The sequence below is a fragment of the Anomaloglossus baeobatrachus genome, chromosome 3, assembly GCF_048569485.1.
Source record: "Anomaloglossus baeobatrachus isolate aAnoBae1 chromosome 3, aAnoBae1.hap1, whole genome shotgun sequence".
Taxonomy (NCBI): Eukaryota; Metazoa; Chordata; class Amphibia; order Anura; family Aromobatidae; genus Anomaloglossus; species Anomaloglossus baeobatrachus.
Window position 1 is genome coordinate 653,994,631 of NC_134355.1, and position 27,683 is coordinate 654,022,313.

The following is a 27,683-nucleotide window of genomic DNA, read 5'->3' on the forward strand; positions in this document are numbered from 1 at the left end:
GTGTGTCAGGCTGAGTGAGTACCATAGTGCCGCAAGGCACAGCGCTGCCCCCGCGTCCCTGCGCCCTCCAGGCCCTACACTTCACATCTCATCACCGGGCCCCGGGATCACCAACCCCTACCCACGGAGGGGCAACACAACACCTGGCTGCTCCGCATCACCATCCCCGGGACCCCCACACTGAGCAGCGGTGGTGCAATCACCACAACCATGGGTGGCGTCACGAACTATAACAATCCCCACACCCAACAAACACCCCCTTTCACTCACGGGCGAGGAGTGTCGCTCGAGACACCCCGGGATCCGGCCCACGGCTCGAGCCACCAGGAGCAACTGCCGGACCCGAGCAGAAGGGGTGAGCGCGGTGTGCTGACACCCTCCTCCCCGCCCGCGACAACTTGGCGTCACGAACAGGATCTTACCGCTCTGCCGTCAGGTAGAGGTGCGCCTTGTTACCGCCGGAGGCATCCGGCGGAAAAATTTCAGAAGCCGCCATCTTTGGCGCGAAAAGTTCCCGCTCGAGCGTCTTCTCGAGCAGTAGAAGCGCGAAGGCCAAAACCCCGCCCCGAGAGAGGAGGGGCCGGAAAGAGCTAAGGGGGACGCGATGGCGGCTGGCCGCATGTGAGCGCGGCTGTGGAAGCAGGGACGCCAGGACTCTGCAAAGATACCCAGTTCCTGGAAGGCACGAGTGCCAAGATGTACCACCCAGCTCCCAACGAAGAAGCCCCTGCGCCCGGCACGGCGACGTGGTTGAGGGACCGGACCGTCCCGCTGAGTAACCGTCTGCAGGCCCAAATGCAACTCCTCCTGGAGGAGTGGGAGACCGACATGGCGGACGTGGTGGCTGCTATGTGGAGACGCGAGGCGGAAGAGGATTTGGAGGAGCGGGTAAGCGACCCACGCCCCTGTATTCCTGAAGGATCGGCCGTTGGAGCTGAGGGGCCCGGCCGGCTTCCGCTCACCCTGCCTCTCTCCCCGCTACCCGTGATAGTTGCTGCCGCCCCGCCATTAGGCCCGCTACCTGCCCAATCGGTAGCGATACCCTGCCCAGCCGCTCCGGCGGATCAGCCGGCTGCAGACGTCCAGGACGGCCCTGAAGTGCCCCAAGGGGAACCGCTAGAACCGCGGCCCCTTAACAGCGTGGTGCCAGACGTCCCAATAGAGACTGTGCCAGACCCTGAGCCCGGGACCGTGGCCTGGATGAAGGCCCGGGTGATACAATTCCACCAGCGTCAGCAGGATCAGATCTTCCGGATGCTGGAGCAGTGGACCAACGAGGTGGAGGAGCTAATTACAACTGCCCCGAGGTACGGAGGGGAAATGGATGTAGCAGAACCGACTGGTGACCCACGTCCCTATGTCCTACCTGGACCGGCCGCTGCGGCTGAGGGGCCCGGCCTAGTTTCGGCTTATACATCATCCTTACCGTTATCTATGGAGCGCCTCCGTGTAAGCTCGCCTAATCTGCTGCCCCGTGCTACCGTAGAAGGGTCTGAGGTGTTGGATACTGGGGGCCAGGAGGCTGCGGCAGCTGGCGGCAACCCGCCTGACGCAGGACTAAGAGATGACGACTCCTGCCCCAGCTCCAGGTCCGCTGTTGCGGCTGAAGGAGCAATTGAGCGCTCCCGCTATGTGGGGGACCCTGTGGTTTATCATACCCCGCGTACCGGTGGAAATGGGTACCGGGTACCCCTGTCACAGCAGGCATGTCAGTGCCTGTTTGGTGTGCTGGTGGCAGAGGATGGGTTCGCCTTAGCAGAGGAGCCGGAGTAGGGCAGCGGATGCCCGTTGCACCGTCCCCGTTGGGACCATCACTGTGTTGCTGTTTGTTTGAAAAAGTTTGAAGGTTTGAAATGATGAAAATGAAAATGACCGAGTACTTCACCTGATTCACCGTGTGATTTGCAACCGGCTGGAGCCGGCACCGTTGTCCCCGTGGGGACCGTTTAAGTTTATTTGCATGGGAACTATCCATGGACAAGCCCGTGAACTCTGCAGGGCACCACAAACGTTAGTGGCTTGTAAATATGTTGGGTACCGTTACCGTTTCCGCAATGCCGCCTCCGGAGAGGCAGGTTGGAGGGAGGGCCCTGAGCAGAGCAGGCCAGGGCCCAGCCACCAAAGGAACCGGTGGCCACCCTCTGGAGGGCAAGGACAGATCCCGCTCGGGTGACTTGTGCTGGACTGTGGGTCAAGGGGTGCTGCCTGGGTTTTAGGGGCAGCATCAGGGCCAGGTTGCTTGGGTGGGAGAGAGCGGAAACCGTGACCGTACACCGTTGCAACGTTAAAGTAAATGTGCCTCCCGTCTTGGGAAGAGTTTTTGATTAAAAATGTTATTGATGTTTGATTAACCCTTGTTATCCCCTTTTACAGAAAAATAAAACCGGTGTAGGACGGCAGCCCGCGGACGGTCTGCATTTTGCTAAGGGGGAATGTGTCGCCCTGGGCAAGCCAGGGGACACAGGTCACAACACCACCACACCCCACACTCCAGGTAGGCACATCTGCTAACCAGAAATCCTTGTTGCCTTGCTCCAGGAGTCTGTTGATGCACACCAGGGGGTGGGCCAGGCGGTTGGCTCCGCCCACCAAGGAGCTCACAACTCTGGAGGCAGGAAGTAACCAGGCAGTTAGAGTCCAGGGAGAGTCGAGTGAGGGAGGAGGAAGTGGAAGGAGTGAGGAGTAGCCCAGGCAGGGGCTAAAGTAAACAACAAAGTGAAAGTAAGGAAAGTAGTAAAGGAGAAGAGTAAGCAAAGTGACAGAAGGAAAGAAAGCCTGAGAGCCCCGCTTTGTGTAGGGCCAGAACAGCAAGGTCAGCGACGGCGGTGACTGTTTGGAGGGGGACAGTTTGGAAGTTCCTGGAAGGACCCCGTTGGCTGTGTGCCCGGTGGTCTGGAGCAGTGTTCCGAAGGACAGTCAGCACCAGGGCAGGGGCCTCTCGGACCCCGGCAAGGCTAGGAGTCGCCAGATTTGCCAAATCCGTCAGTGACGGGGACGCAGATCCCCCAGCAACCAAGTCCCGATTGACGGCAACAGCCCGACCATTACCGGGCTGACACCGCCACCGCCAAGGCACAAGTTTCCCCAGGGCCAGCGCCTGCGGGCAAAGTGTAGAGCTCCTCCGGCCCAGATTGCAGTCGGGGAGCGGGTAACCGGAGGGAATCCACCGCTACCATCAGACAACACAGGTGCAAGGAAGAGAAACGTCACCGTTACCTACCGGGAGTGCAGGTGCAGCCGTCTGTGGGACCGTCCTACCAGCCGTTGGTTTACCGTACAAACTGTGTCCGTGTGTCAGGCTGAGTGAGTACCATAGTGCCGCAAGGCACAGCGCTGCCCCCGCGTCCCTGCGCCCTCCAGGCCCTACACTTCACATCTCATCACCGGGCCCCGGGATCACCAACCCCTACCCACGGAGGGGCAACACAACACCTGGCTGCTCCGCATCACCATCCCCGGGACCCCCACACTGAGCAGCGGTGGTGCAATCACCACAACCGTGGGTGGCGTCACGAACTATAACAATCCCCACACCCAACAAACACCCCCTTTCACTCACGGGCGAGGAGTGTCGCTCGAGACACCCCGGGATCCGGCCCACGGCTCGAGCCACCAGGAGCAACTGCCGGACCCGAGCAGAAGGGGTGAGCGCGGTGTGCTGACACCCTCCTCCCCGCCCGCGACATAACCCCTTCTGATGTACAGCACCATGGAATCAATTGTGCTCTATTGGGCTGTCCCAAACAGACGGATCCGTCAAAAAGCGGATGCACAACGGATGTAACGGACGCAACGGATCAGTTTTTTCACAGGATTCCTATGAACGGAATCTTGTGAAATAACACATCCGTTGCGTCATTTGACATCTCAAAAATGACGGATCCGTAGCTGCGTCGCAACGACGGACCTGTCAGAAGCAAAACAACGGAAATGCGATCATAGCCTTACCAGCCACCTCTGCAGCCTAGCGGCAGAGCATGAGCAGTGCTTACAAGCTTGTAACCAGAGCCTGTAAGCGTTGATCCAAAGCTGGCTGGAGCGCACCCTCTTTCCTCCGATGCTCCGGAGGTAATGCCGACTTTGCTTGCGGCATCAGACGGCGCACAACCGCGCCACCGGTGTGAACCGCCATTAATTAGGGAAAAGCAATAAGATGCGACTCTGAAGACGAAATATGAGGAAACCTCTTGAAGTAAATAATTTAGGAAGCCAATTAATATCTGAAGATTACAGCCGCCCTACAAAAACCATTATCAAACTGGCAAGTGACCCTGCTGACCGGAGTGGTTTTTATTTAGGGAACCATTTAGTTTGCAGGGAAAGTGCTGAGATGATGGATTTCTCCCTGTGACTGATGGAGATGTCGCAATGCTTCCTCTGTCACACCACAACACTTAGTAAAAGGGGCTCCCCAAATTGTACAACCCCTTAAACTTTGCTGGAGGGTGAGGAGGGCACTGGGAGAGTCCCGGGAGAGGCGTGTGCTCCATTGTACTGGAAGAGCGACTCCAGACGGGGGAATGTGACCTCTGCGAGGTTTGTGTTGTGTGGCCGCCCCCGCCGGCTGCGCACAGGTGTCTGCACACCCCACACACAGGACACCTGCAGGCCACGTCAGCGCTTTCCTGACGGTCACGTGGAGGAAGTGACTGTGGCATCCAGAGCTGGAAGCTAAAAGAATGCCAACCCCGGGGGCGAACCACGTATGGCCACCGAATACAACAAATGCTGCTTCACCTGCAGACAAGAGCAGAGTGGTATGAAGCGCTGGCCGTCACGCTCACAGAGCGGATCGTGCAGTTCTACCAATGAAGGGCGGACATGTTGGACTTGGAAATGCCAGATTCTTAGTTACCCCCCGGAGATAAGCGATGCCGGAGACCTCACCAGCAGAAGCCGTGGACGATCCACGCATATTTATGGGAGACTCTTAGGTGTTTGTGCGGTTGGCAACGGTCCATAACGTCTGCTCTATGTCCTCCATCAGGCGCTTGGCATCAGTCTCGGCTTATCGCAGCCTGGAGGGAAAAATCTATCATTTCCAATAATGGAGCACATCCAGTGATCTAACGGGGTTGTCTAGCTAAAAAAAAAATTAAAAAAACACTACCGATGGGTGAAAACCAACATTGGGTAAACACGCCTACTGTTACCCCGAAGGCCACTCTGGTGTTTGGTACCGGAAGTGAAGAGGTAACTCTTCTTTAGTCGCAGATTGTAGTCACTTGACCACAGCAGCTGTGGCGCCCCTGAGGCTTCAGTCACCACAGAGGTACCGCATCTCAGCCAGAGGTGTGGTGCCCCATCCCTGGGTAAGGAGGAGGTCATCCACCGGTATGCACACAAAACACTGACTCACTCTGAACACCTCATCAGACCATGGTAAGGGCCTAGTGACGGGCCAGGCCAGGCTGGGGGGTGCAGTCTAGTTAGTGGGAGCAGCCTGTAGATAGTCAGTCGAGAAGAAGGAGTGAAGACCTGTGGTCTTGGGCTGGTGCAGCTCGGCCCAGGCACAAGAGAGAAGGGGTCCTAGAGCCACTGGTCGTGCGCCATTCAACCGTGGTCTCGTTCCACATACGACATATTGGAGTGGAGGGACTTGGCCACAGACGGGGATCCGGTCCCTAGACTAGAGAAGAACTAACGTGCTCATCTAGTAAAACCAGAGGCTAAGGTCACATCTAGTACCAAAGCCAACTCCGCACATGAATCCGCTGGAAGGTGACCACATAGGGCCAAGGGATAGAGCTTCAAGCCACCCAAGAGGGTCCGCAGACACCGACTCCGGGCACTGTGTGCGTAGGCGCAGGACAGGCGGGAGAGAAGTCAGCGCAGGAAGACGACCAGGGAAGGAACATACGAAGGGTGCATCGGTCTTGACCTCCAAACTACCCAAGATCGACTGGAGCCCATCACAGTGGAACCCAGCACTCCAAGGTGGTCACTGACTAATCGTGTTACCTGGGAACCTGCTACAGTGAGTAAAAGCCTTGAGACTGCATCCCTGTGTCGCTCCGTTATTCGCCTTCGCCTTCGGGCCTGCATCCCCGCCATCACCTACTACTAGCCCCATCGGCCCTGGGGCCCAGCTCTGCCTGTGGAGAGCTATACCAACTAAACTACGTCACCATCTGCCCCAGAGGTCCCATCCCGCAGTGTCAGCTATCTCTGGCCAAGTACCACAGGTGGTGTCACAAACTATCATCCCCTGTAAATATCCCCTTTCCATTAAACGACACCGCCGGGGTCACGGAACCAGGCCTTGCCACCGCAGCATCCCAGAAACAGATCCGCAGCCCAGTAATGAGTGCCCCATGGCCCCGGTGCGGGCATGTCACAGCCAATCACAGGCCTCAGGGATTCAGGGACTTCATCCCTTTTAGTGGTATAGCAGGTCACTGGATCGGCCTGCGCAGGATCCATAAAGGTGACAGCAGGCGACTGTGCCCCATTGTTTTCCTCCCATCCATTTGCAACTATCAGTATGAAGAACTCAATTCCCATCATAAAGCGTAAGGCTGATTTCACCCTTCGTTTTTACCTATGTTCAGTGGTCCCGTTGGAGCATCCGCCCAACCCCCCCCGCAAAACGGGTTTCGGACGCATGCGCCGAAGGGGCCATTGACTATAATGGAGCAGACGGAGTCAGCATGTGCTCTGTTTTGCACCATTTTCGGGCGTATATGCTGTATGCAGGCGGACACCCAGACGTAGTCTGGTACATTTGGGTGTCCGCTTGTCGAAAACGTATACACCTGAAAAGCGTGCAAGAGAGCACACGCTGACTGTCTGCTCCATTAAAGTCAATGGCCCCGTCGGCGCATGCGTCCGAAACCCGTTTTGCGGGGTGGGGGGGAGGGGGGGAAATCAGGCAGAAGCTCTGATGGGATCACTGAACGGAGGTAAAAACAAAATTTGAAAGCAGCCTAAGGGACTTTACAGAAAGCCCGGCACTTAGCTGAAAAAGACACAAGTGAGCCAATCACCGTGCCAGGCTAGACCAGTCTGATGGACAGAAATCTTCTCAGTGCTCCTCCTAGGTGTCCTTTTCAGCTGAATGCCAGGCACAGCTTACGGTCCCCGACCAATGTCATTTTCATTTACAGCAGTCTGACAGTGTACATTTAAAGGCCTATTTGCAAATGTCGATAATCAGCATAGAAATGTTCAAAAAAAAAATAAATCATCGGCCTGGGTAAATATGCTGCAAAAATGTGCAGAACAATAATCCCAAAATAACGTCATCCCCTGTGAATGAGACGATGCAGCACCCATTTCTCCAGCGGTGACATGCCATTTACAGAGCGCATCTTCTCATTATTGCACTTCAAACATGCATTTGCAAACAGCTGAATATAGGGGCCATGTTTTCATTGGGAACAGCGCCACACATATAGTTGTGGCTGCACTTGGTACTGCAGCTCAGTCGCATGCAGCTGCCGTATGTCACGGAAACTATAATCCCCAAACACTAGGACCCGATAAAATTGTAAGATCCGATTGTTCCTAAAACACCCAAGTCCAAACCCAGCGACTACAGCGGAGAATCAACCACACGGTACAACGCATGCCCGCCCGTGCCCCGCAATTCACCAAAGAAAATGGACTGGTCACGTTCACATGTTGCGTTTTTGCAGAGATTTTTATTTTTTTTTTATGCACATTAAAAGGGAACCTGCCACTTTTTTGCCCTATAAGCTGCAGCCACCACCAATGGGCACTCATTCTAACATGCTGTATATAAGAGCCCAGGCCGCTGTGTATAGTCATGGCCAAAAGTTGAGATAATGCTACAAATATTAATTTTTACAAAGTAAAAGTTTTTCTAATGGCAATTTGCATATACTCCAGAATGTCATAAAGAGTGATCAGCTTAACAGTAATTACTTGCAAAGTCAATATTGGCTAAGAAAATGAACTTTAACCCCCAAAACACATTTCAACATCATTGCATTCCTGCCTTAAAAAAAGCAGCTAACATTGTTTTAGTGATTGTTCCATTAACACAGGTGTGGGTGTTAATGAGGACAGGGCTGGCGATCAATCAGTCATGATTAAGTAAGAATGACACCACTGGACACTTTAAAAGGAGGCTGGTGCTTGGTATCATTGTTTCTCTTCAGTTAACCATGGTTATCTCTAAAGAAACACGTGCAGCCATCATTGCTCTGCACAAGAATGGCCTAACAGGGAAGAGTATCGCAGCTACAAAGATTGCCCCTCAGTCAACAATCTATCGCATCATCAAGAACTTCAAGGAGAGAGCTTCCATTGTTGCCAAAAAGGCTCCAGGGCGCCCAAGAAGGACCAGCAAACGCCAGGACCGTATCTTAAAACTGTTTCAGCTGCGGGATGGGACTACCAGCAGTGCCGAGCTAGCTCAGCAATGGCAGCAGGCTGGTGTGAGTGCTTCTGCACGCACTGTGAGGCGGAGACTGCTTGATCAAGGCCTGGTTTCAAGGAGGGCAGCAAAGAAGCCACTTCTCTCCAGAAAAAACATCAGGGACCGACTGATATTCTGCAAAAGGTACAGGGAGTGGACTGCTGAGGACTGGGGTAAAGGCATTTTCTCAGATGAATCCCCTTTTCGATTGTTTGGGACATCTGGAAAACAGCTTATTAGGAGAAGAAGAGGTGAGCGCTACCACCAGTCTTGTCTCATGCCAACTGTTAAGCATCCGGAAACCATTCATGTGTGGGGCTGCTTCTCAGCCAAGGGAATCGCACCACTCACAGTCTTGCCTAAAAACACAGCCATGAATAAAGAATGGTACCAGAATGTCCTCCAAGAGCAACTTCTCCCAACTGTCCAAGAGCAGTTTGGCGCCCAACAATGCCTTTTCCAGCATAATGGAGCACCTTGCCATAAAGCAAAGGTGATCACTAAATGGCTCATGGAACAAAACAGAGATTTTGGGTCCATGGCCTGGAAACTCCCCAGATCTTAATCCCATTGAGAACTTGTGGGCAATCATCAAGAGACGGGTGGACAAACAAAAACCAACAAATTCTGGCAAAATGCAAGCATTGCTTATGCAAGAATGGACAGCTATCAGTCAGGATTTGCTCCAGAAGTTGATTGAGAGCAGCCAGGGAGAATTGCAGAGGTCCTGAAGAAGAAGGGTCAACACTGCAAATATTGACTTGCTGCATTAACTCATTCTAAAGGCCCCTTTACACACAGACTTTCTAGCGATCCCACCAGCGATCCCAACCTGGCCGGGATCGCTACAAAGTCTCTGGTGAGTCGCTGGTGAGCTGTCAAACATGGCCAACGACGCAACAGCGATCCGGATCTGCAGAACGACCTAGCTAGTCATTGGGGACGTTGTAAAGCAGCTTTTTGAAAGGGAAGTCGCTAACAAAGTCGCTGTAAAGTCCCCTTTACACACAGAGACTTTCAAGCGATCATGCTGCACAGTGGGAAACAAAGGACCTAGGAATGGTCCTGAACGATTTGTAGCGATCACAACTTCACAGCGGGGGCCAGGTCGCTGATGTGTTTCACACACTGCAATGTCGCGGGGGAGGTCGCTATAACGTCACAAAACCGGTGACGTTACAGCGATGTTGTTTGCGATGTTGCAGTGTGTAAAGCCACCTGAACTGTCAATATAACCTTTTGGTCTCATAATATGATTGCAATTATATTTCTGTATGTGATGTAAACATCAGACAAACACAAATAAAAAACAGAGGGCAACAGATCATGTGAAAATATCATTTTGGTGTCATTCTCAAAACTTTTGGCCATGACTGTAGAACATAAAAAACACTTTATAATACTCACCTAAACCGGTCGCTGCGGTGAATGTGGATCAGATGGGCGTCTTCGTCCTCCGATGCCGGTGCCTCCTCTTTCGGCCTGTGTCGTCCTTCTGAAGCCGCGGTGCATGACGTGTCTGATGTCATACACACTCGCCGGCATTCAGGACCTGAGCAGGGCAGATTCAAGTATTGTAGTGCGCCTGCGCATGACCGGCGAGTGTGTATGACGTAGACGCGTCATGCACACATGCTACAGAAAGAGGACGAAGATGGCCGAAAGGGGAGGCGCCGGCATCGGAGGACGAAAACACCCATCTGAGCCACATCCACTGCAGCGACCGGTTTAGGTGAGTATTATAAAGTGATTTTTATGTTGTACACAGCATTTTAACATACTGTATATAAGAGCCCACTGGTGGTGGCCAACGCTTATAGGCCGAAAAGGAACTGACTGTTCCAGGGATCATTCAACAAGTGAAAAATCAAAGTCCACCACCCAATATAATTAATTTAACACAAGATGAAGTACGCCTACGTCTGAGTAAATTAAACATTTACAAATCCCCAGGGCCAGATGGCATTCATCCACGAATATTGAGGGAATTGAGCTCCGTAATTGACAGACCGCTGTATCTCATCTTTTTAGACTCGCTTGTAACAGGGTTGGTGCCTCAGGATTGGAGGATTGCTGATGTGGTACCGATATTTAAGAAAGGTAAGAGGGTAGATCCAGGCAACTACCGTCCAGTAAGCCTGACATCAGTAGTATGCAAAGTTTGAGGGCATTTTAAGAGATGACATGCAAAAATATATTGCAGAAAATAATATAATAACTGACAAACAGCATGGATTCATGAAAGATAAGTCGTGTCTAACCAACCTGTTGGGGTTCTATGAGGGGGTAAGTGCAAACCTGGATATTGGTAATGCAGCTGATGTGATTTATGTGGACTTTGCAAAGGCATTTGATACTGTACCACATAATAGCCTTATACCAGGGGTGGGGAACCTCCGGCCCGCGGGCCGTATGCGGCCCGCCATGACCTTTTCTGCGGCCCCCGGGCACATTCCACAGTCCACAGAGCTCGGGAGGCAGCAGCGTCTTGCTTGCTGCTGGCCCTTTAAACCCTGTATGGCTTACGTCCTCATGCTAGCGTGAGGACGTACTTTGTGGGTGGAGTAAGCGCTCAACTCGCTCTTTTTCCACAGAAGAGAAGCTACTACCTCAGCGTCCGACAGGTGTGTTTGTGCTCCCATGCCTGTGTGTGCCCCTGCACATCCCCACTGCAGCCTGTGCTCCGTGCAGCGTCCCGTCCTCCTTGTGCATTCCCACTGCAGCCTGTGCTCCGTGCAGCGTCCCGTCCTCCTTGTGTATCCCCACTGCAGCCTGTGCTCCGTGCAGCGTCCCATCCTCCTCACTCTCCCCCACGGCAGCCTGTGCTCCTCACTCTCCCCCACGGCAGCCTGTCCCCCTGTGGCCTCCCTACGGCAGCCTGTGCCCCTGTGGCCTCCCTACGGCAGCCTGTGCCCCTGTGGCCTCCCTACGGCAGCCTGTGCCCCTGTCGCCTCCACACTGCTGCCTATGCCCCTGCGGCCTCCACACTGCTGCCTGTGCCCCCCTGGTATGTCAGAACCCCTAGCAATGTCCTTATATTTCTCCCAGCCCTCCCAAGTGATATATAATCCTCCCCAGTGATATATAATCCTCCCCAGTGATGTCTAGTCCTCGCAGCCCTCCCCAGTGATGTCTAGTCCTCCCAGCCCTCCCCAGTGATGTCTAGTCCTCCCAGCCCTCCCCAGTGATGTCTAGTCCTCCCAGCCCTCCCCAGTGATGTCTAGTCCTCCCAGCCCTCCCCAGTGATGTCTAGTCCTCCCAGCCCTCCCCAGTGATGTCTAGTCCTCCCAGCCCTCCCCAGTGATGTCTAGTCCTCCCAGCCCTCCCCAGTGATGTCTAGTCCTCCTAGCCCTCCCCAGTGATGTCTAGTCCTCCCAGCCCTCCCCAGTGATGTCTAGTCCTCCCAGCAATGTATATTCCTTCCAGCCCTCCCCAGTGATGTATATGCCCTCAGCATCTCCTGTGATGTATATGCCCTCAGCATCTCCTGTGATGTATATGCCCTCAGCATCTCCTGTGATGTATATGCCCTCAGCATCTCCTGTGATGTATTTACAGCAGTCCCAGCTGACACAAACGTGGAAAAACAGTTGTGAGAAGCAATAAGATCAATATTGAATAATATAGCCGCACCAAAAACAAGAAGCTTCAGCCGCCACGATGAGTTAATTGTTTGACTAAGTATAGCAGGGTAATTTTAAGTTGATAGTTTTGTGCGGCCCCCGAAGGTTGGTAGAAAATTCCAAATGGCCCTCGGCATTAAAAAGGTTCCCCACCCCTGCCTTATACTAAAGCTCCAGAAGCAAGGACTAGGGGACACAATATGCAACTGAGTAAGGAATTGGCTAAAAGATAGGAAACAAAGAGTAGTCATAAATGGAACATTCTCTAAATGGGCTATAGTCAGCAGTGGGGGCCGCAGGGATCTGTGCTTGGACCGATTCTTTTTAATCTCTTTATTAATGACCTTGAGGATGGGATTGATAGTACAGTGTCAGTCTTTGCTGATGACACCAAACTATGTAGGATATTAAAAACTGACCTGGATAGTACAATATTACAAAAAGATCTGGATAAGATGTCAGAATGGGCAGATACTTGGCAAATGAGATTTAATGTTGATAAATGTAAAGTAATGCACCTAGGACGGAGTAATCCTATAGCTGCGTATACATTAAATGGAAGTAAACTCGGGACTATAGAACAGGAGAAGGACTTGGGTATTCTCATTACACATAAGCTGAGCAGCAGCACTCAATGTCAGGCAGCAGCTGCTAAAGCAAACAAGATTCTAGGGTGTATAAAAAGAGAGATTAGATCCCGCGATCCCAACGTATTATTACCCCTCTATAAATCACTTGTAAGGCCACATCTGGAATACGGGATCCAGTTTTGGGCTCCACATTTTAAAAAGGACATTCAGAAGTTAGAGTCAGTTCAAAGGCGGCAACTAGACTATTACAAGGAATGGAGGCCGCACATATGATGACAGGTTGGAAAAGTTAGACATGTTTAGCTTAGAAAAAAGACGTCTCAGAGGAGATCTCATTTATATGTATAAATACATGTGTGGTCAATATAAAGGACTGGCACATGACTTATTTCTTCCAAAGACAGTACTAAGGATCAGGGGCACTCACTGCGAGTGGAAGAAAAGCGATTCCGACAGCTAAATAGGAAAGGGTTCTTTACAGTTAGAGCGGTCAGACTGTGGAATGCCGACCACAAGAGGTAGTAATGGCAGACACTATAAGGCTATGTGTCCACAGTAGAATGTACCTGCGGATTTTTCTGCATGAAAATCCGCGACTTTCGCGGCAAATCCGCACCTTATTTTTGCCGCGGATTTTTTTTTTTTACCCATTCTATACCCAAAATCCGCAACAATAATTGACATGCTGCAGATTTTTCCGGATCAAAATCCGCGGCAAATTCGCCGCGGAAAAATCCGCAGCATGGACACAGCATTTCCAAAATGCCATTGAAATGGCTTGGAAGTGCCGCTGCTGCAGATTTTCGGAAAATCCGCGGTAAATCCGCGGCAAAATCCACAGCGTGGGCACATAGCCTTACAGCTTTTAAAAAAGGGCTGGATGATTTCCTCAGTACACAAAACATTGTTGGTTATAAATGACTTAGTGACTAAATGTAGAACTGGTGGAGGAAGGGGGAACTAGATGGACCGAGGTCTTTTTCAACCTAAGTAACTATGTAACTATGAAAAAGTGGTGACAGGGTCCCTTTAAATCTCTGTGCGCACTAGAAAATGGCATTTTCTTAAGAAAATTTCGGACCCTCTGAAAGATTCCGGCACCTGCGGTAAAAAACGCACCAAAGTCTGCATGCGGATTTGTCGCAGTTTTGGTGCAGATTTACTACGTTTTTTCCGCAGGTTGGTCCCTGCGGGTTTTTAACATTATCTATGGCAAAAACTTGTGGAACGTAAGTGACATGCACATTAATTCCGCAGCGGAAATCCCGCGGTAAAACCCACAGCAACAAAAAACCGCAGCATTTTTTTAATCCCCATAGGTTTTGCTGGAGAAAGACTGCAGAAATGATATAAACATTTTCTGCCGCATTCCTTCAGCGATATCCACGGCAATTCCGAGGTAAAATCCGCAGCGTGTGCACAGGGCCTAAAGGCTGCTTTTTACAGTACCAGCAAAACTTTAAAGCTGCAGAAATCCCCTGCACACACTTTGCTTTTTTCCATGACTGAAATAGAAAACTGCTGCATTTTTAGAAGAAGCAGCGTCAGGCCTTTCAAATGGTGAAAAAATGCTGCAATGAGAAAGTGCAAACAACGCTGCACAATCACAACCGCTGCCTTCCTACTAGTTTGGCTGCTTTCACACTACATTTTTTTAACATGGGTCATGAACGTTTTTTTGCTGTAAAAGCGGATCCTGCTTTTACAGCAAAAAAAACGGATGCAAACGCATGTGTTATTTTGCAGGATCCTGTCACTAAGTTTATGCGCGGGCATTGGGGTCATGTGATCAGGAGTCAGTGGAACTGAACGTGATAGACTGGGAGCCGGCATCTGACAGCTGCGGAGGCTCGTAACCAAGGTAAACATCGGGTAACTTGCTTGGATACCTGATATTTACCTTGGTTACGAGCATCCGCAGCTGCTATGAGCCGGGCTGCCTGCTCCTTGCACACGTAGCCAAAGTAAACATCGGGTAACTAAGAGAAGCGCTTTCCTTGGTTACCTGATATTTACCTTGGTTAGGAGTGTCTGCAGGTCTCAGGCGGGGGGAGGGGGGGGGGCGAGAGCGAGGGGGGCGAGAGCGAGGGGGGCGAGAGCGAGGGGGGCGAGAGCGAGGGGGGCGAGAGCGAGGGGGGCGAGAGCGAGGGGGGGCGAGAGCGAGGGGGGCGAGAGCGAGGGGGGCGAGAGCGACTGATCACCCGAGGCTGGTTTTTGGGCATGCTCAGTAGAGCAAGCAGGATCCTGTCTATCAGCATGCCAGCGTTCACCTGCGTTTGCGTGCTGTTTAGTCAGGATCCAGCAATTTGCAGTATTTGGACGCAGCTCAAAAACGCTACAAGTAGAGTTTTTGAAAAATGTTAAAAAACTGCAACTCGCTGGATCCTCACTATAACGCACGCAAACGCAGGTGAACGCATGTAGACGCGAGTCCATTGCAAATGCATTGAAATGAAAACGCATTTTCACTGGATCCGTTCTTGCATTAAAAAAACGTTCATGACGGATGTTAAAAAACGTAGTGTGAAAGCAGGCTTTTCTAGTGAATGAAACAAACTTTATTTAAACATGTACTGTAGACAAATGCCAATCGAAAAATGCAGCAAAACCTGCTTTTTGGAAGCAGCTTTTTTACTGCCAAGAAAACAGGTTTTGGCCACAGAAAAAAAAAAAAGCTGCAAAAACACAACATGTGAATATAGAAAACAATGAGAAGGTGCAAAGATGCAACAGCTGAGTTTTGGGTGAATAAAACTAACTTTATTAAAACATGCACCTTAGACAAATCGCACACAATCTGCACCCAAAAAAGAAAAAAAAAAGTGCAGCAATAAAATAGGTTTTGGCTGCAGGAAAAAATGCAATGTAAATAGGATTTTGCCTCTGGTGCTTTTCTGTTACAATAAACCCTTTAAGAACAAGTGAGGTAGCAAATTCCTGAGACGCAAGGGAACGAGAAGGCAGGAGGGTCAGTAATGAATCGGTGACATAGTGGAGGCCTGACAAGACATGGGCACCCCAGAACCCAAATACAGGGCCATAGGAAAACAGCGCGGTCAAGAAGCAGCCGCCAGCCCTCCACACTAAAAAGGCAGGGAACAAACCAAGGGCTATGTAAAGTAAGCAGACATAGAACTGACTGCAAACTCCCTAGCTGTTCTCTCACGTAGACATATGAAGAAGAGGGCTTGCTAATTTTTGGGCTCAAAATGGAGTAAAATAAATAAAAAAAATAAAAATGCACATCATTTTCCTTGGACACTTTTGAAACAAATGTGGCTGAGCAGCAATACCACACACAACCTGTGCACTGGGGGTGGCGCTGTTTCAGGCTAAAGCAGCCAGGTCTTTTTAATCCTATCAGACCCGTTATCATCTGAGACATGCTATACAGATAAGTCGTTTCTTTTGGGCTGCCCTGGTCCGGCACCCAGTCCGGTCCCCCATCATCATCATCGCAGGAGGCCTAGTGACTAGAGATGCCCAGGACGCCCGCTGCAGAAGTGAAGACCGACTGCCACTGAGGACCGGACTGGGCGCGAGACCAGTGCCAGGTTCAAACACTAGGCTAAGGTGGGAACATTAAAGGGAACCTGTCAGCAGATTTGGGGCCTATAAGCTGCGGCCACCACCAGTGGGCTCTTATATACAGCATTCTAACATGCTGTATATAAGAGCCCAGGCCGCTGTGTAGAACGTAAAAATGACTTTATAATATTCACCTAAACCGGTCGGTTCAGTGCCGACTGGTCAGATGGGTGTCTCCGTTCTCCGGTACCGGCGCCTCCTCTCTTGGCCATCTTTGTCCTCCTTCTTCTGAAGCCGGGGTGCATGACGCGTCCTACGTCATACACACAAGCCGGCATTGAGGTCCTGCGCAGGTGCACTACAATACTTTAATCTGTACTGCTCAGGAGAGATCAAAGTGCACCTGCGCAGGACCTCAAGGCCGGCGAGTGTGGATGATGTAGGACGTGTCATGAACCCAGGCACGGTGGCTCAGTGGTTAGCACTGCAGTCTTGCAGCGCTGGGGTCCTTGGATCAAATCCCACCAAGGACACCATCTGCAAGGAGTTTGCATGTTCTCCCTGTGTTTGCGTGGGTTTCCTCCGGGTACTCCGGTTTCCTCCCACACTCCAAAGACATCCAGATAGGGACTCTAGATTGTGAGCCCCGATGGGGACAGTGTTGCCATTGTGCTGTGGAATTAATAGCGCTATATAAATGAATAAATGATTATTATATACAGCGGCCTGGGCTCTTATATACAGCATGTTAGAATGCTGTATATAAGAGCCCGCTGGTGGTGGCTGCAGCTTATAGTTCCCAAATCTGGTGACAGGTTCCCTTTAATATAGCAAAGCCCCAGTATTGAAACGTAAAGGGTAGAGGTATATGCGTGTATCAGGGATTGAGAGGGTCTTCTTGTTGTGCCCACGATGTAATAAAGGATTAAACACTGCCATTTGCACCATGTATACGTGGCACGGAGCAAAAAAAGATGTGGTCATGTGATCTAGCCATATGACTATTGTCCAATCCTAGTTTGGAAAGAAGTAATATACCCAAAAAATAAGAAGTGTCCATTGAAACGTTCCCCTCCTGTCTGATGGACGAGCCATGACGGCGCTGCAGGGTTTTTTCTTGTAGAGAGCCCCCCGCACTCCTTGTTCTTCTGCAGAAAACCATAATCCAATGTTTCACTGGTGAATATAATCCGCCTGACACCGGGAGCAGCTGTCAGCGGAGGAAAGAAGCAGGACAAAACCTACAGACCGCAGTCTCCGGCCTCCTCGGGAAGCTGGCCACACGGGCCCGTCATTTCCTGCTAATCACCGCACAAGGCTGATCCTTATCTGCGGTGTATTGTGGGGGCCTGTCCTCACCCCCGGCCCACCACCCATATAGGATGCATCATCCTAGGGTCACACAGTCCACAAGAGTGCCTAGAGCAGACCCCCAAACACTGCCGTCTGGGGTGCAGCCCGCTCACTGATGACACCACGGAGGAGGCTTCATGTCAGGACCCTGCTGGTGAGGACATCGGCCTCATCTCCACCTAAGTGATCCTTCCTGCAATTGCACTGGTTCTGGAGCCGGATCGCGCAGCATATTGTGGTTATCTAGCTATACCTGGTGATCTAGTATACCATTCAGGCATAAAATAATGGGACAGATACAGCTGTTATACGTGAGCCTAATATACACTGCCTTGAAAAAGTATTCATACCCTATGAGGCGTTCCACATTATTTCAAGTTACACGCATGATTTTATGTGATATACTTGGTACTTAGTGTTGGAAAAGGAAACGATACCTGGTTTTCTTAACATTTAAAAACTAAATCTGAAAATTGTGAGGTGCATTTGTATTCCGTCGGACTACAGCTGTTCTGTGAAGGCCTCAGAGGTTGGTGTGAGAGCATTAGGGATCAAACAGCATCATGAAAACCAAGGAACATACCAGACAGGTCAGGGATAAGGTGGTGGAGAAGAGTATGGCTATGTGCGCACGTTGCGTACAGTTCACTGCAGAAATTTCTGCAGCGATCTGAAGAGCACATGTGCGCTTTAAATCGCTGCTGAAATGTCCGTAGTGAGCGCCGATTCCATGCGCTCTGCCTGCAGCCCCTCCCATAGACAGAGCAGGGGCTGCCAGCAAAGCGCACGGAAGAAGTGACATGTCACTTCTTAGAACGCAGCGCTTCGGCAGTAGCCGAAGCGCTGCGCTCTAAGACGCCACGTGCGCACGGCCCCTGCACAATCTCCATAGACTGTGCAGGGGACGCAGGACGCATGCAGTTACGCTGCGCTACAAAGCGCTGCGTAACTGCACGTATTAATTTTGGCCCAAAAAAATAAAAACACACACCCATGGCAAAAATGCTACATCTGAAACTCACAGCGAGTGCCGTAGGACATGGCGGTCACAGATCGAGGACTCCAGCTGTGGCCGTAGCTAACCTGAGTGAAGTCACCGTTAATCACGCGGCTCACTTCAGTCGCTGCATAAAGTTCATGTCATGTTCTATGGCACTCGCTGTGAGCTTCAGATGGAGCAGTGGTGGAAGCATCGTGGGACCTCATGTGGATTACGTCAGACCTGCAGGGGTATTTTTGGGGTTAATAAAGTGGTGAAAGAGGGGGCTTTTTTGTCTTTTATTTCAAATAAAGGATTTTTTCGGTGCTTGTGTTTATTTACTTTCACTTACAGATTAGTGATGGAGGTGCTGCCATCACTAATTAGGACTTAGTGGCAGCCATTAACTCCCTCATTACCCCGATTGCCAGGGCAAATAGGGAACAGCCGAGTAAAGTGCTGGGACTGTCACATGTAATGGATGCAGCAATTTTCAGGCGGCTGCTGGCTGAAATTTTTAGGCTGGGTGGCGCCCAATAACCATGGGTATCCACAGCCTGAGAATACTAGCCTCCAGCTGTCGGGCTTTACCTGTGCTGGTATCATATTATAGGGAAAACTCACAGACTAATGGCAGAAGATGTAAACTGCCCAAGGCCAAAAAGACTAATGCACTGCCAGGATGCAGCAAGACCTCCATTAAATGGAGACATCACAGGTGCAAGAAAGATGGTAAAATTGCACACTTGTGGCTTGCATAGGTCACTGTTCACACACACAGGCACACAGTATCTGGTAACTTTTGGAGGTTTTTTTTTCCTCTTTTTGGTGTTTTTTATTCATGTACATATATGATATATTAGATATATTTTTTTCCTCTTTTTGGTGTTTTTTATCATATTATAGGGGATCATATGCTAATTTATTTTACTGTACAATATAGATAGATACACGCACCCGTATGAGCCTAATGAGGGCCCGGCCCGAGAGGAATAATGAGAGGCTGCGAGGACAGTGTGACAGGCGCCCAATGATGGGTAAGTATGAAGCGTTTTCTCCTACTCCTTTGCGCCAGATTCTGGTCCCCATAAACTTTATATGGGGACCGGCGCCTGGCCAGATACCAGGGATCAATCCCCCACCGAGGCAGAGGAGCATTGATATGCCAGTCCTTCGAAACGCAGGGACAAAATGCAAAAATAATTGACATGCTGCACCACAAGGCTAGGTTCACACACTGCGTGTTTTTGACGCTGCGTTTGTGCGTTTTTTGCGGCAAAAAACGCACAAAAACGCACCCGCGGCAAAAAAACGCGGCAAAAAACGCACGCATTTTGCCGCGATTTGGTGCGTTTTTTTGCTGCGTTTTTGCTCACTGCGTCTTTATGCGTTTTTTATCAGTGAACAAAAAAAAAAAAGGTCTGATGTCATTTCCTTCTTCAATGTGTTCTTCATTCTCCACTAGTGTATGCAGGAGAGCAGACAGCTGCAGAACTACAAGGCTCAGCATGCTCCATCCAATAGTGTATGCAGGAGAGCAGACAGCAGCTGCAGAACTACAAGGCTCAGCATGCTCCACCCAGGACTGTATGCTTGAGGGAGAGTCAGGGGGAGCAGACCTACAAGGCTCAGCATCTTCCATCCAATAGTGTATGCAGGAGAGCAGACAGCAGCTGTCGAACTACAAGGCTCAGCATCCTCCTTCCAGGACTGTATGCAGGATTTCTTTGCCCCCCCCCCCAAACAAAAAAAATGACGTGGGCTTCACCATATTTTTGTATGCTAGCCGGGTACAGCAGGCAGGTACGGGCTGCCCCCAACCCCCAGCTGCCTATTTGTACCCGGCTGGGAACCAAAAATATAGGGAAGCCCTTTTTTTTTTTTATTTCATGAAATAATTAAAAAAAAAAAAAAAATGACGTGAGCTTCGCCCAATTTTTGAGTCCAGCCGGGTACAACTAGGCAGCTGGGGATTGGAATCCACAGTGCAGGGTGCCCATGCTTTCTGGGCACCCCCGCTGTGAATTGCAGTCCCGCAGCCACCCCAGAAAATGGCGCTTTCATAGAAGCGCCATCTTCTGGCGCTGTATCCAACTCTTCCAGCTGCCCTGATGCCGGGTGGCTCGCTGGGTAATAATGGGGTTAGGGCTAGCTGTATAGCTGGCCCTAAGCCCGAAATTCATGGTGTCACGCCAATATTAGACATGGCCACCATGAATTTCTAGTAAAGATAAAAAAAAAACACAACACAGAAAAATATTTTTATTAGAAATAAAACACAACACAATTAGTGACTCCATCTTTATTGAAATAAAGACCCCCCCTCCGCAGTAATCCTGGGTCAAGGGTCCCGCGCCGTCCAATCCGGATCCAATATCATCTGATCGGTTTGCTGGAAGGCAAAGCGATCAGATGATGTGTCAGGTTCTAGGGGCTGAAGCACATCACACATCAGCTGATTGTATAATCGGCTTTTATACAATCAGCAGATGCATCGGTGCAAAAAAAAAATACTCACTTATGAGCTGATTACCGGCAGCTCCTGCAGCGGAGTCTGATCCCGTCCGATCGCTGCAGCAGCTGCCGGTAATCAGGGATGAAGTCTCCTGACGCATCCGCTGATACCGGCCGGCCGCTGGCGTCACCGCGATACTTACGATCACCTGATGCGTCAGGTGACTGCATCAGGTGATCCATCGCCAGGTCCTGCATCCTGCAGGCATATGCACCCGGGGAGACTGCACACACCCGGAGTGGCGGGACCGGGAGGAGATGGGAGCGGGCATGGCACCGGGAGGCTGCAGACAGGTGAGTATAACTTTTTTTTTTTTTTTCTACTGTTCACTTTTGTTTTCGCAGCCGCTTCCACCTCCCGCCCAGACATGGTGCCGCACGGCAGCTGACATGCACAGGATTGGAGGTGGAAGCGGCGGTGACGGTACTGGGAGGATTCACGCTTCTGTGTTTACTGACAGAAGGAATCCTCTTCCTGTACACGTCACTTTACTACCCACCTCCTGCGGTTATAGCTGCGTTTTTGGTCTTCGAAACGCACCAAAACGCACCTATTTGCGTTTCTCATTGCGTCTTTCAACATCCCATTGCACTCAATGGATGAAAAGCGCGGTGAAAAACGCGGGAATAATTGACATGCTGCGTTTTTGTGGCACCACAAAAACGCAGCTGAAAAAAAACGCTGTGTGCAGACAGCAAAAATGAAAACTCATAGACTTTGCTGGGGAAGCAAAGTCATGCAGTTTTCTGAGCAAAAACGCACCCGAAAACTGCGCAAAAACGCCGCGAAAAACGCACTGTGTGAACTTACCCCAAAGATGTAGCGAAAAAAAAACTGCAACGTGCGCACAGCAAAAATGAAATTTTAGACTTTGCTGGGGAAGAAAAGCATGCAGTTTTGGGACCAAAACTGCAACTGAAAAACGCGTAAAAAAAAACGCAGCGTGCGCACAAGGACTTGGGCAGGCTTAAGTTATAAAAAAATATCCCAAGCTCTGAATATCTCACACAGCACTGTTCAAGCCATCATCCAATAATGGAAGGAGTAGGGCACAACTGAAAACCAACCAAGACATGGCCGTCCACCAAAACTGACGTCCAAAAAGGAGAGAACTAATTAGAGAAGCAGCCAAGAAGCCTGTGGTGGGGAGGTGGGAGAATCTAGTGTCTAGTGTGGACAACTATTAGGCCACAGTCACACGTGGAAGTGATTCACGTGAGTCTTCCATTACCCGGCACAGTCTGGTGCTCTCCGGACAGGAGCGGGTCAGCTGCATAGAAATACATGCAGCCAATCCGCTCCTGTCCAGAGAGAGGCAGGCCGTGCCGGGTGATGCGATGCTAGCTATACGCAAGTCACTTGCAAGTGTGACTCCAGCCTTAGCCGTATACTCTACAGATCTGGCCTTTATGGAAGGATGGTAGGAAGAAAGACAGTTTTGAAAATAAAACATAAGTCCTGTTTTCAAAAATCCATGTAGAGGACACAGCAGGAACAAAGTGGAACTTTTTGGGCTAAATGCAAACCATGTGTGGAGGAAAACTAATACTGCACATCACCCTGAAAACACCATCCCCACAGTCACACCTGGTGGAAGCAGCATCATGCTGTGTGGAGGCTCTTCTTCAGCAGAGGCAGGGAGGCTGCTCAGAGTTGATGGAACATGGATGGAGCAAAATACAGGGCAATACTGGAGGAAAACCTGTTGGAGATTGTAAAAGTCTTGAGACTAGGGCATAGGTTCACCTTCCAGCAGGACAATGACTCCAAACATCCTGCAGAGCTACAACGGATGCTCTAGATCTCACCATATTCATGTGTGTGAACGGCCCAGTCACAGTCCAGACCTAAATCCCATTGAGAATCTGTGACAAGACTTGAGAGTTGCTGATCACAGACGTCTCCATCCAGTCTCACTGAGCGAGAGCGAGTGTGAAAGAAGAACGGGCAAAAAGATCACCTCTAGATGAACAAAGCTGGAGAGACATCCCTCAAAAGACTCTCAGCAGTAATTGTAGCAAAAGGTGGTCCTACACAAGTATCCACTTAAGGGGCTGAATACAAATGCATGTCACAATTTTCACCACCCCTTTAAGGCTAGGTGCGCACACTGCGTTTTGGGGTTTTTTTACCACAAAGATGCAGCGTTTTTATCTTTGTGGTGACTACTTTGAGCAGTGTTTTTGGCTTAAAACAAGGAAAAAAAAAAAAACACCTGTCAGGCCTCTACTGAAGTGTGCCGCGGGATTAACGCTGACGTCACTCAGGTGATGTGCGGTGACCCCACAAATCACGAGTGACGTCACCGCTGATCTTGTGCTCACTTCAGCTGCGGCCTGATTTGCGGTCACAAGTGGATGACTCCAGTCAGGTGATGTGCGGTGATAGCGGTAGTCCTCCACCAGTTACCGCAAATCCGGCCACGACTGAAGTGAGTGGGAGATCAGCGGTGACTTCAGTCAGGTGATGTGCGGTGACAGCTGAAGTCACCGCTGATCCCGCGTGGCTCACTTCACTTGTAGGCTGACCTTCACTAAGAGCGGCCGTGCTCTATGGCCTCACTCTGTGATTGTCAGATGTAGCAGAGCTGGATGCGTCGTGGGACCTCGTGTGGATTACGTCAGACCTGGAAAGGTGTTTTAGGGGTTAATAAAGTGGTGAAAGAGGGGGCTTTTTTAAAAAAAGTGTTTTATTTCAAATAAAGGATTTTTTTGGTTTTTGGGCGATTGTGTTTATTTACAGCTTAGTGATGAGGGGGTGCCTCAGACTCCTGCCATTACTAAGCTAGGACTTAGTGGCAGCTATGGACTGCCATTAACTCCTTATTACCCCGATTGCCACCGCACCAGGGCAATCGGGATGAGCCGGGTAGAGTCCTGGGACTTTGTAAAGGAATCCAGCTCACCCACGTCTGACCTCACCGCGCCTCAGACTCGGATCCGGCCCTGCCCTGGCCGCACAGTAACAAAATGAAGAAAAACGATCCAGCTGAGTGACCAGGTGATTTATTCAGTGCAGTTCAGACAAGGCATATGGTCGTGGTTAACGCGTTTCTGGCTTAACGCCCTTAATGATAACCAATGGTTATGATTAAGGGCGTTAAGCCAGAAACGCGTTAACCACGACCATATGCCTTGTCTGAACTGCACTGAATAAATCACCTGGTCACTCAGCTGGATCGTTTTTCTTCATTTTGTAGAGTCCTGGGACTGTTGCATCTAATGGCTGCAGCAATTCAAGGCGGCTGCTGGCTGATATTTTTAGGCTGGGGGGCTCCCCATAACGTGGGGCTCCCCATCCTGAGAAAACCAACCCTCAGCCGTGTGGCTTTACCTTGGCTGGGTATCAAAATTGGCGGGACCCCACACCGTTTTGTTTTTTTTAATCATTTATTTTACTGCACGATAAAGACCCGCCCACGGGAGGCTGTGATTGGTTGCAGTGAGACAGCTGTCACTCAGTGTGTGTGTGTGGGGGGTCTGCCTGCAACCAATCACAGCCACCGGTGAGCAGGAAAGGAGTGAATATGTTATGAGCCTAATGAGCGGCCGGCTCTGGAAGATGAAAGCGCTGCCGCAGCAGCAGTGCGACAGCCGCCCGGTGATCGGCAAGTATGAAGCGCTTGCTCCTACCCCTTTGTGCCTGATTCTGGTCCCCATAGACTTTATATGGGGAGCATTATCTGGCCAAATACCAGCCCTCCGAAACGCAGGGACAAAACGCAAAAAGAATTGACATGCTGTAGTGGTCACCACAAAAACGCAGCTAAAAACAACTGCAATGTGCGGACGGCAAAAAGAAAATCTCATAGACTTTGCTGGGGAAGGAAATTCATCCAGTTTTTAGACCAAAAACGCACCCGAAAAAAAACATACAAAAATGCGGCAAAAAAAATGCAGCGTGCGCACATAGCCTAAAGGGTTTTTCTCATGAATGATCTTCAGGAGCACACCACTCCCTTGCTTCCTGTAGTAGACAGTGAGCTCATGATTGATTTGCTCCTTTGCAAAGGAAACCGGCCACCTCTGACACTGCAGCAGTGGCCAGTAACCTAGACGAGCAAACTGCACACAGCAGGACGAAATATCCTTCCATTCTTAAAAATGGAGACCATTTTTTATTAAGTTTTTACTTTTAAGAAATCCCCTTTAAGACTCTGCAGTGTTGTACATGGTCCTCATCAGTGGCCCGATACCACGTAGAAACGTTACAGTATCAGGAGAGAAATTAAAGCCCCTCTCGACCCATCGTGAGCTCATTAGTCAGCCAAATTAATTGGCAAACATCCGCCCCTTGTGAAGAATGCTGGAGGCCTGCCTGCCAGAGTATGGGAACTTCCAGAGCTCGGCTTCTTCCGTGTTTGTAGAGTAAACGCTACACATGTGCGGGGCAGGGCGCGGGGGGAAATGGGCCATCACCTGAAGCGGCTTCTTTTCGGAAAGAAGAATAGGTCAGATGAAAGCCAAAGTTGAGCCCATTTCTGCAAAAACCTCTTCCCCGCTCGCTCAGACTGGGACATGTAATTTTGAAACTGATGAATAGCTCTTTCGCTGACAACTGTTGTAGACGTCTATATCAGCAGTTTGACAGACAGGAGAGCCGGAGCGTATGCACAAGGACCCAACAACAGGCTCGGGGCCGTCCTGTTCCAAGCCGCGGTGATATTTATAGGAAGTATGATGGGGCCAGTGACAGCGGCTCCCGAAGCCGGGGTGACCTCACCCTACTCCTAAACCGGTGTCCACATCTGCAATAGGACTGACATCACCATGGAGATTAACACTGTCCACAGCAACCAATCACACGGAAGGTATCGTCCATAGCAACAAATCCCACCCTGATGTGTGGGTAACTGTCACTTATGGAAGCCAAATGTCCTGCCATCTAATTATTGACATGGAAAAGCAAGATCGCCACTGTCTCTACCGACTATGTAGTGAAGCAGAAACCATAGCAACCAATCACATAAAACTATCATCCATAGCAACAAATTCCAGCAAGGCATAAGCTATAGCAACCAGTCACATAAATGCATCATCCATAGAAACAATTTCCATCAATGTATGAGCCATTGCTACCAATCACAAACCAATTGCATAAGTGCATGGTGCATAGCAACAATTTCATCAAGGTATAGTCCATAGCAACCAACATCAACCTATAGCAACCAACTGCATAACTGCATAGTCCGTAGCAACAAATTTCATCAAGGTATAGTCCATAGCAACCAATTACATCAATTAACTGCATAACTGCATCATCCATAGCAACAAATTCTATCAATGTATGGTCCATAGCAACCAATCACATCAACCCATAGCAACCAACTGCATAACTGCATCGTCCATAGCAACAAATTTCATCAAGGTATAGTCCATAGCAACCAATCACATCAATTAACTGCATCATCCATAACAAATTCCATCAATGTATGGTCCATAGCAACCACATCAACCAACTGCATAACTGCATCGTCCGTAGCAAAAATACTATGAACGTATGGTACATAGCAACCACATTAACCTATAGCAACCAACTGCACACATGCATCATCTGTAGCAACAAGTTCTATCAAAGTATCGTCCATAGCAACCAACCGCATGAATGCATGATCCATAGCATAGCAATAAGTTCCATCAAAAAAGGTCCTTAGGAACAAATCACATTAATGCATAGCAACCAGTCACAATAATACATTTTCCATAGCAACAAATCCCATCAAGGCATTGCCCATAGCAATCAGTGACAGAACTAGGGTGGGACTCAGCCAGCACTGAAAAGTCTCCAGAGACCCCAAAATAAATGTAAAGAGCCCCTCGCCCCTGTGAGTGAAGCATTCTGCCCCTGATCACCAGCAGGAAACCCCTTAGCTCATCTCTCAGCAGCTGAAGACCTGACTCTCTGCACACACCTCAGAGGATGAGGTGAGGACGGAAATAAGTTGTCTGGGGGAAGCTCCTATCATTGGCCGGGCTTAAAGGGGTCGTATAAAGAAGACAAGTCCTTTAAGGGGCCGCACATGCGGCCCCTCCCTCCCAGCAGACACCGCTGCCCCCGCCATCCCAGTCATGTGACCTCCCCAGGTGTGTCCCGTCCGCACGGGCCCGTGTCCGGGGCTAGCACTCACCCATGCTGCCTGCCGCCTCTCCGGCCTCTCGCTCCCCTCACACGGCGCTGTCAGCCCATCAATATCCGCTCGGAGCTGTCCCCGGGGCTCCCCGCACGGTGTCCGCTCTCCTCCCGCCCGGCCCGCACCACACGGAGACACACGACGACTGAGAGCTAGAACGCCAGCTCGGAGCCCGGCGCTGTCACGTGACGTGCGCCAGCCAATGGCAGCTCTGCCTCCAAGTCCCGGCTCATTCCCTGTTCTCCACACACACAGGGAGACTCCGGCCTGCCCGCTGTTACCAGGTGTGCTGACGTCATCAGCGGCGACGTCACCACAGCCTGCGCCTGTTTGGTGCCAGCCTGCGCCTGTCTGTCCCTGTCTGGTGCCGGCCCGCGCCTGTCTGTCCCTGTCTGGTGCCTGCCTGTGCTTGTCTAGTGCCGGCCTGCGCTATTCTAGTGCCTGTCTGGAGCCGGTCTGTGCTATGCTACTGCATGCTGGTGCCGGCTTGTGTAGTGCCTGTCTGCGGCCAGCCTGTGCTTGTCTGCCCTTGTCTAGTGCCTACTTCCGCCTGTCCGGTGCCTACTTGCGCCTGTCCGGTGC

At 50.5% G+C, this 27,683-nt stretch overlaps 1 protein-coding gene across 2 annotated transcripts in view; it reads right to left on the bottom strand.

The window, feature by feature from the left end:
* Positions 1-27,285, bottom strand: part of CD2AP (CD2 associated protein) — a 119,419-nt gene extending 92,134 nt beyond the window's left edge. For both annotated transcript variants that reach the window (XR_012751723.1, XM_075341167.1), the window contains exon 1: positions 27,099-27,285. Coding sequence is in view for 1 of the 2 variants with exons in the window: in XM_075341167.1 (XP_075197282.1) it covers positions 27,099-27,102 (4 nt within the window). In the remaining variant the exon portion in view is untranslated. The remainder of the gene's footprint in view (positions 1-27,098) is intronic.
* Between the last annotated feature and the right edge of the window lie 398 nt (positions 27,286-27,683).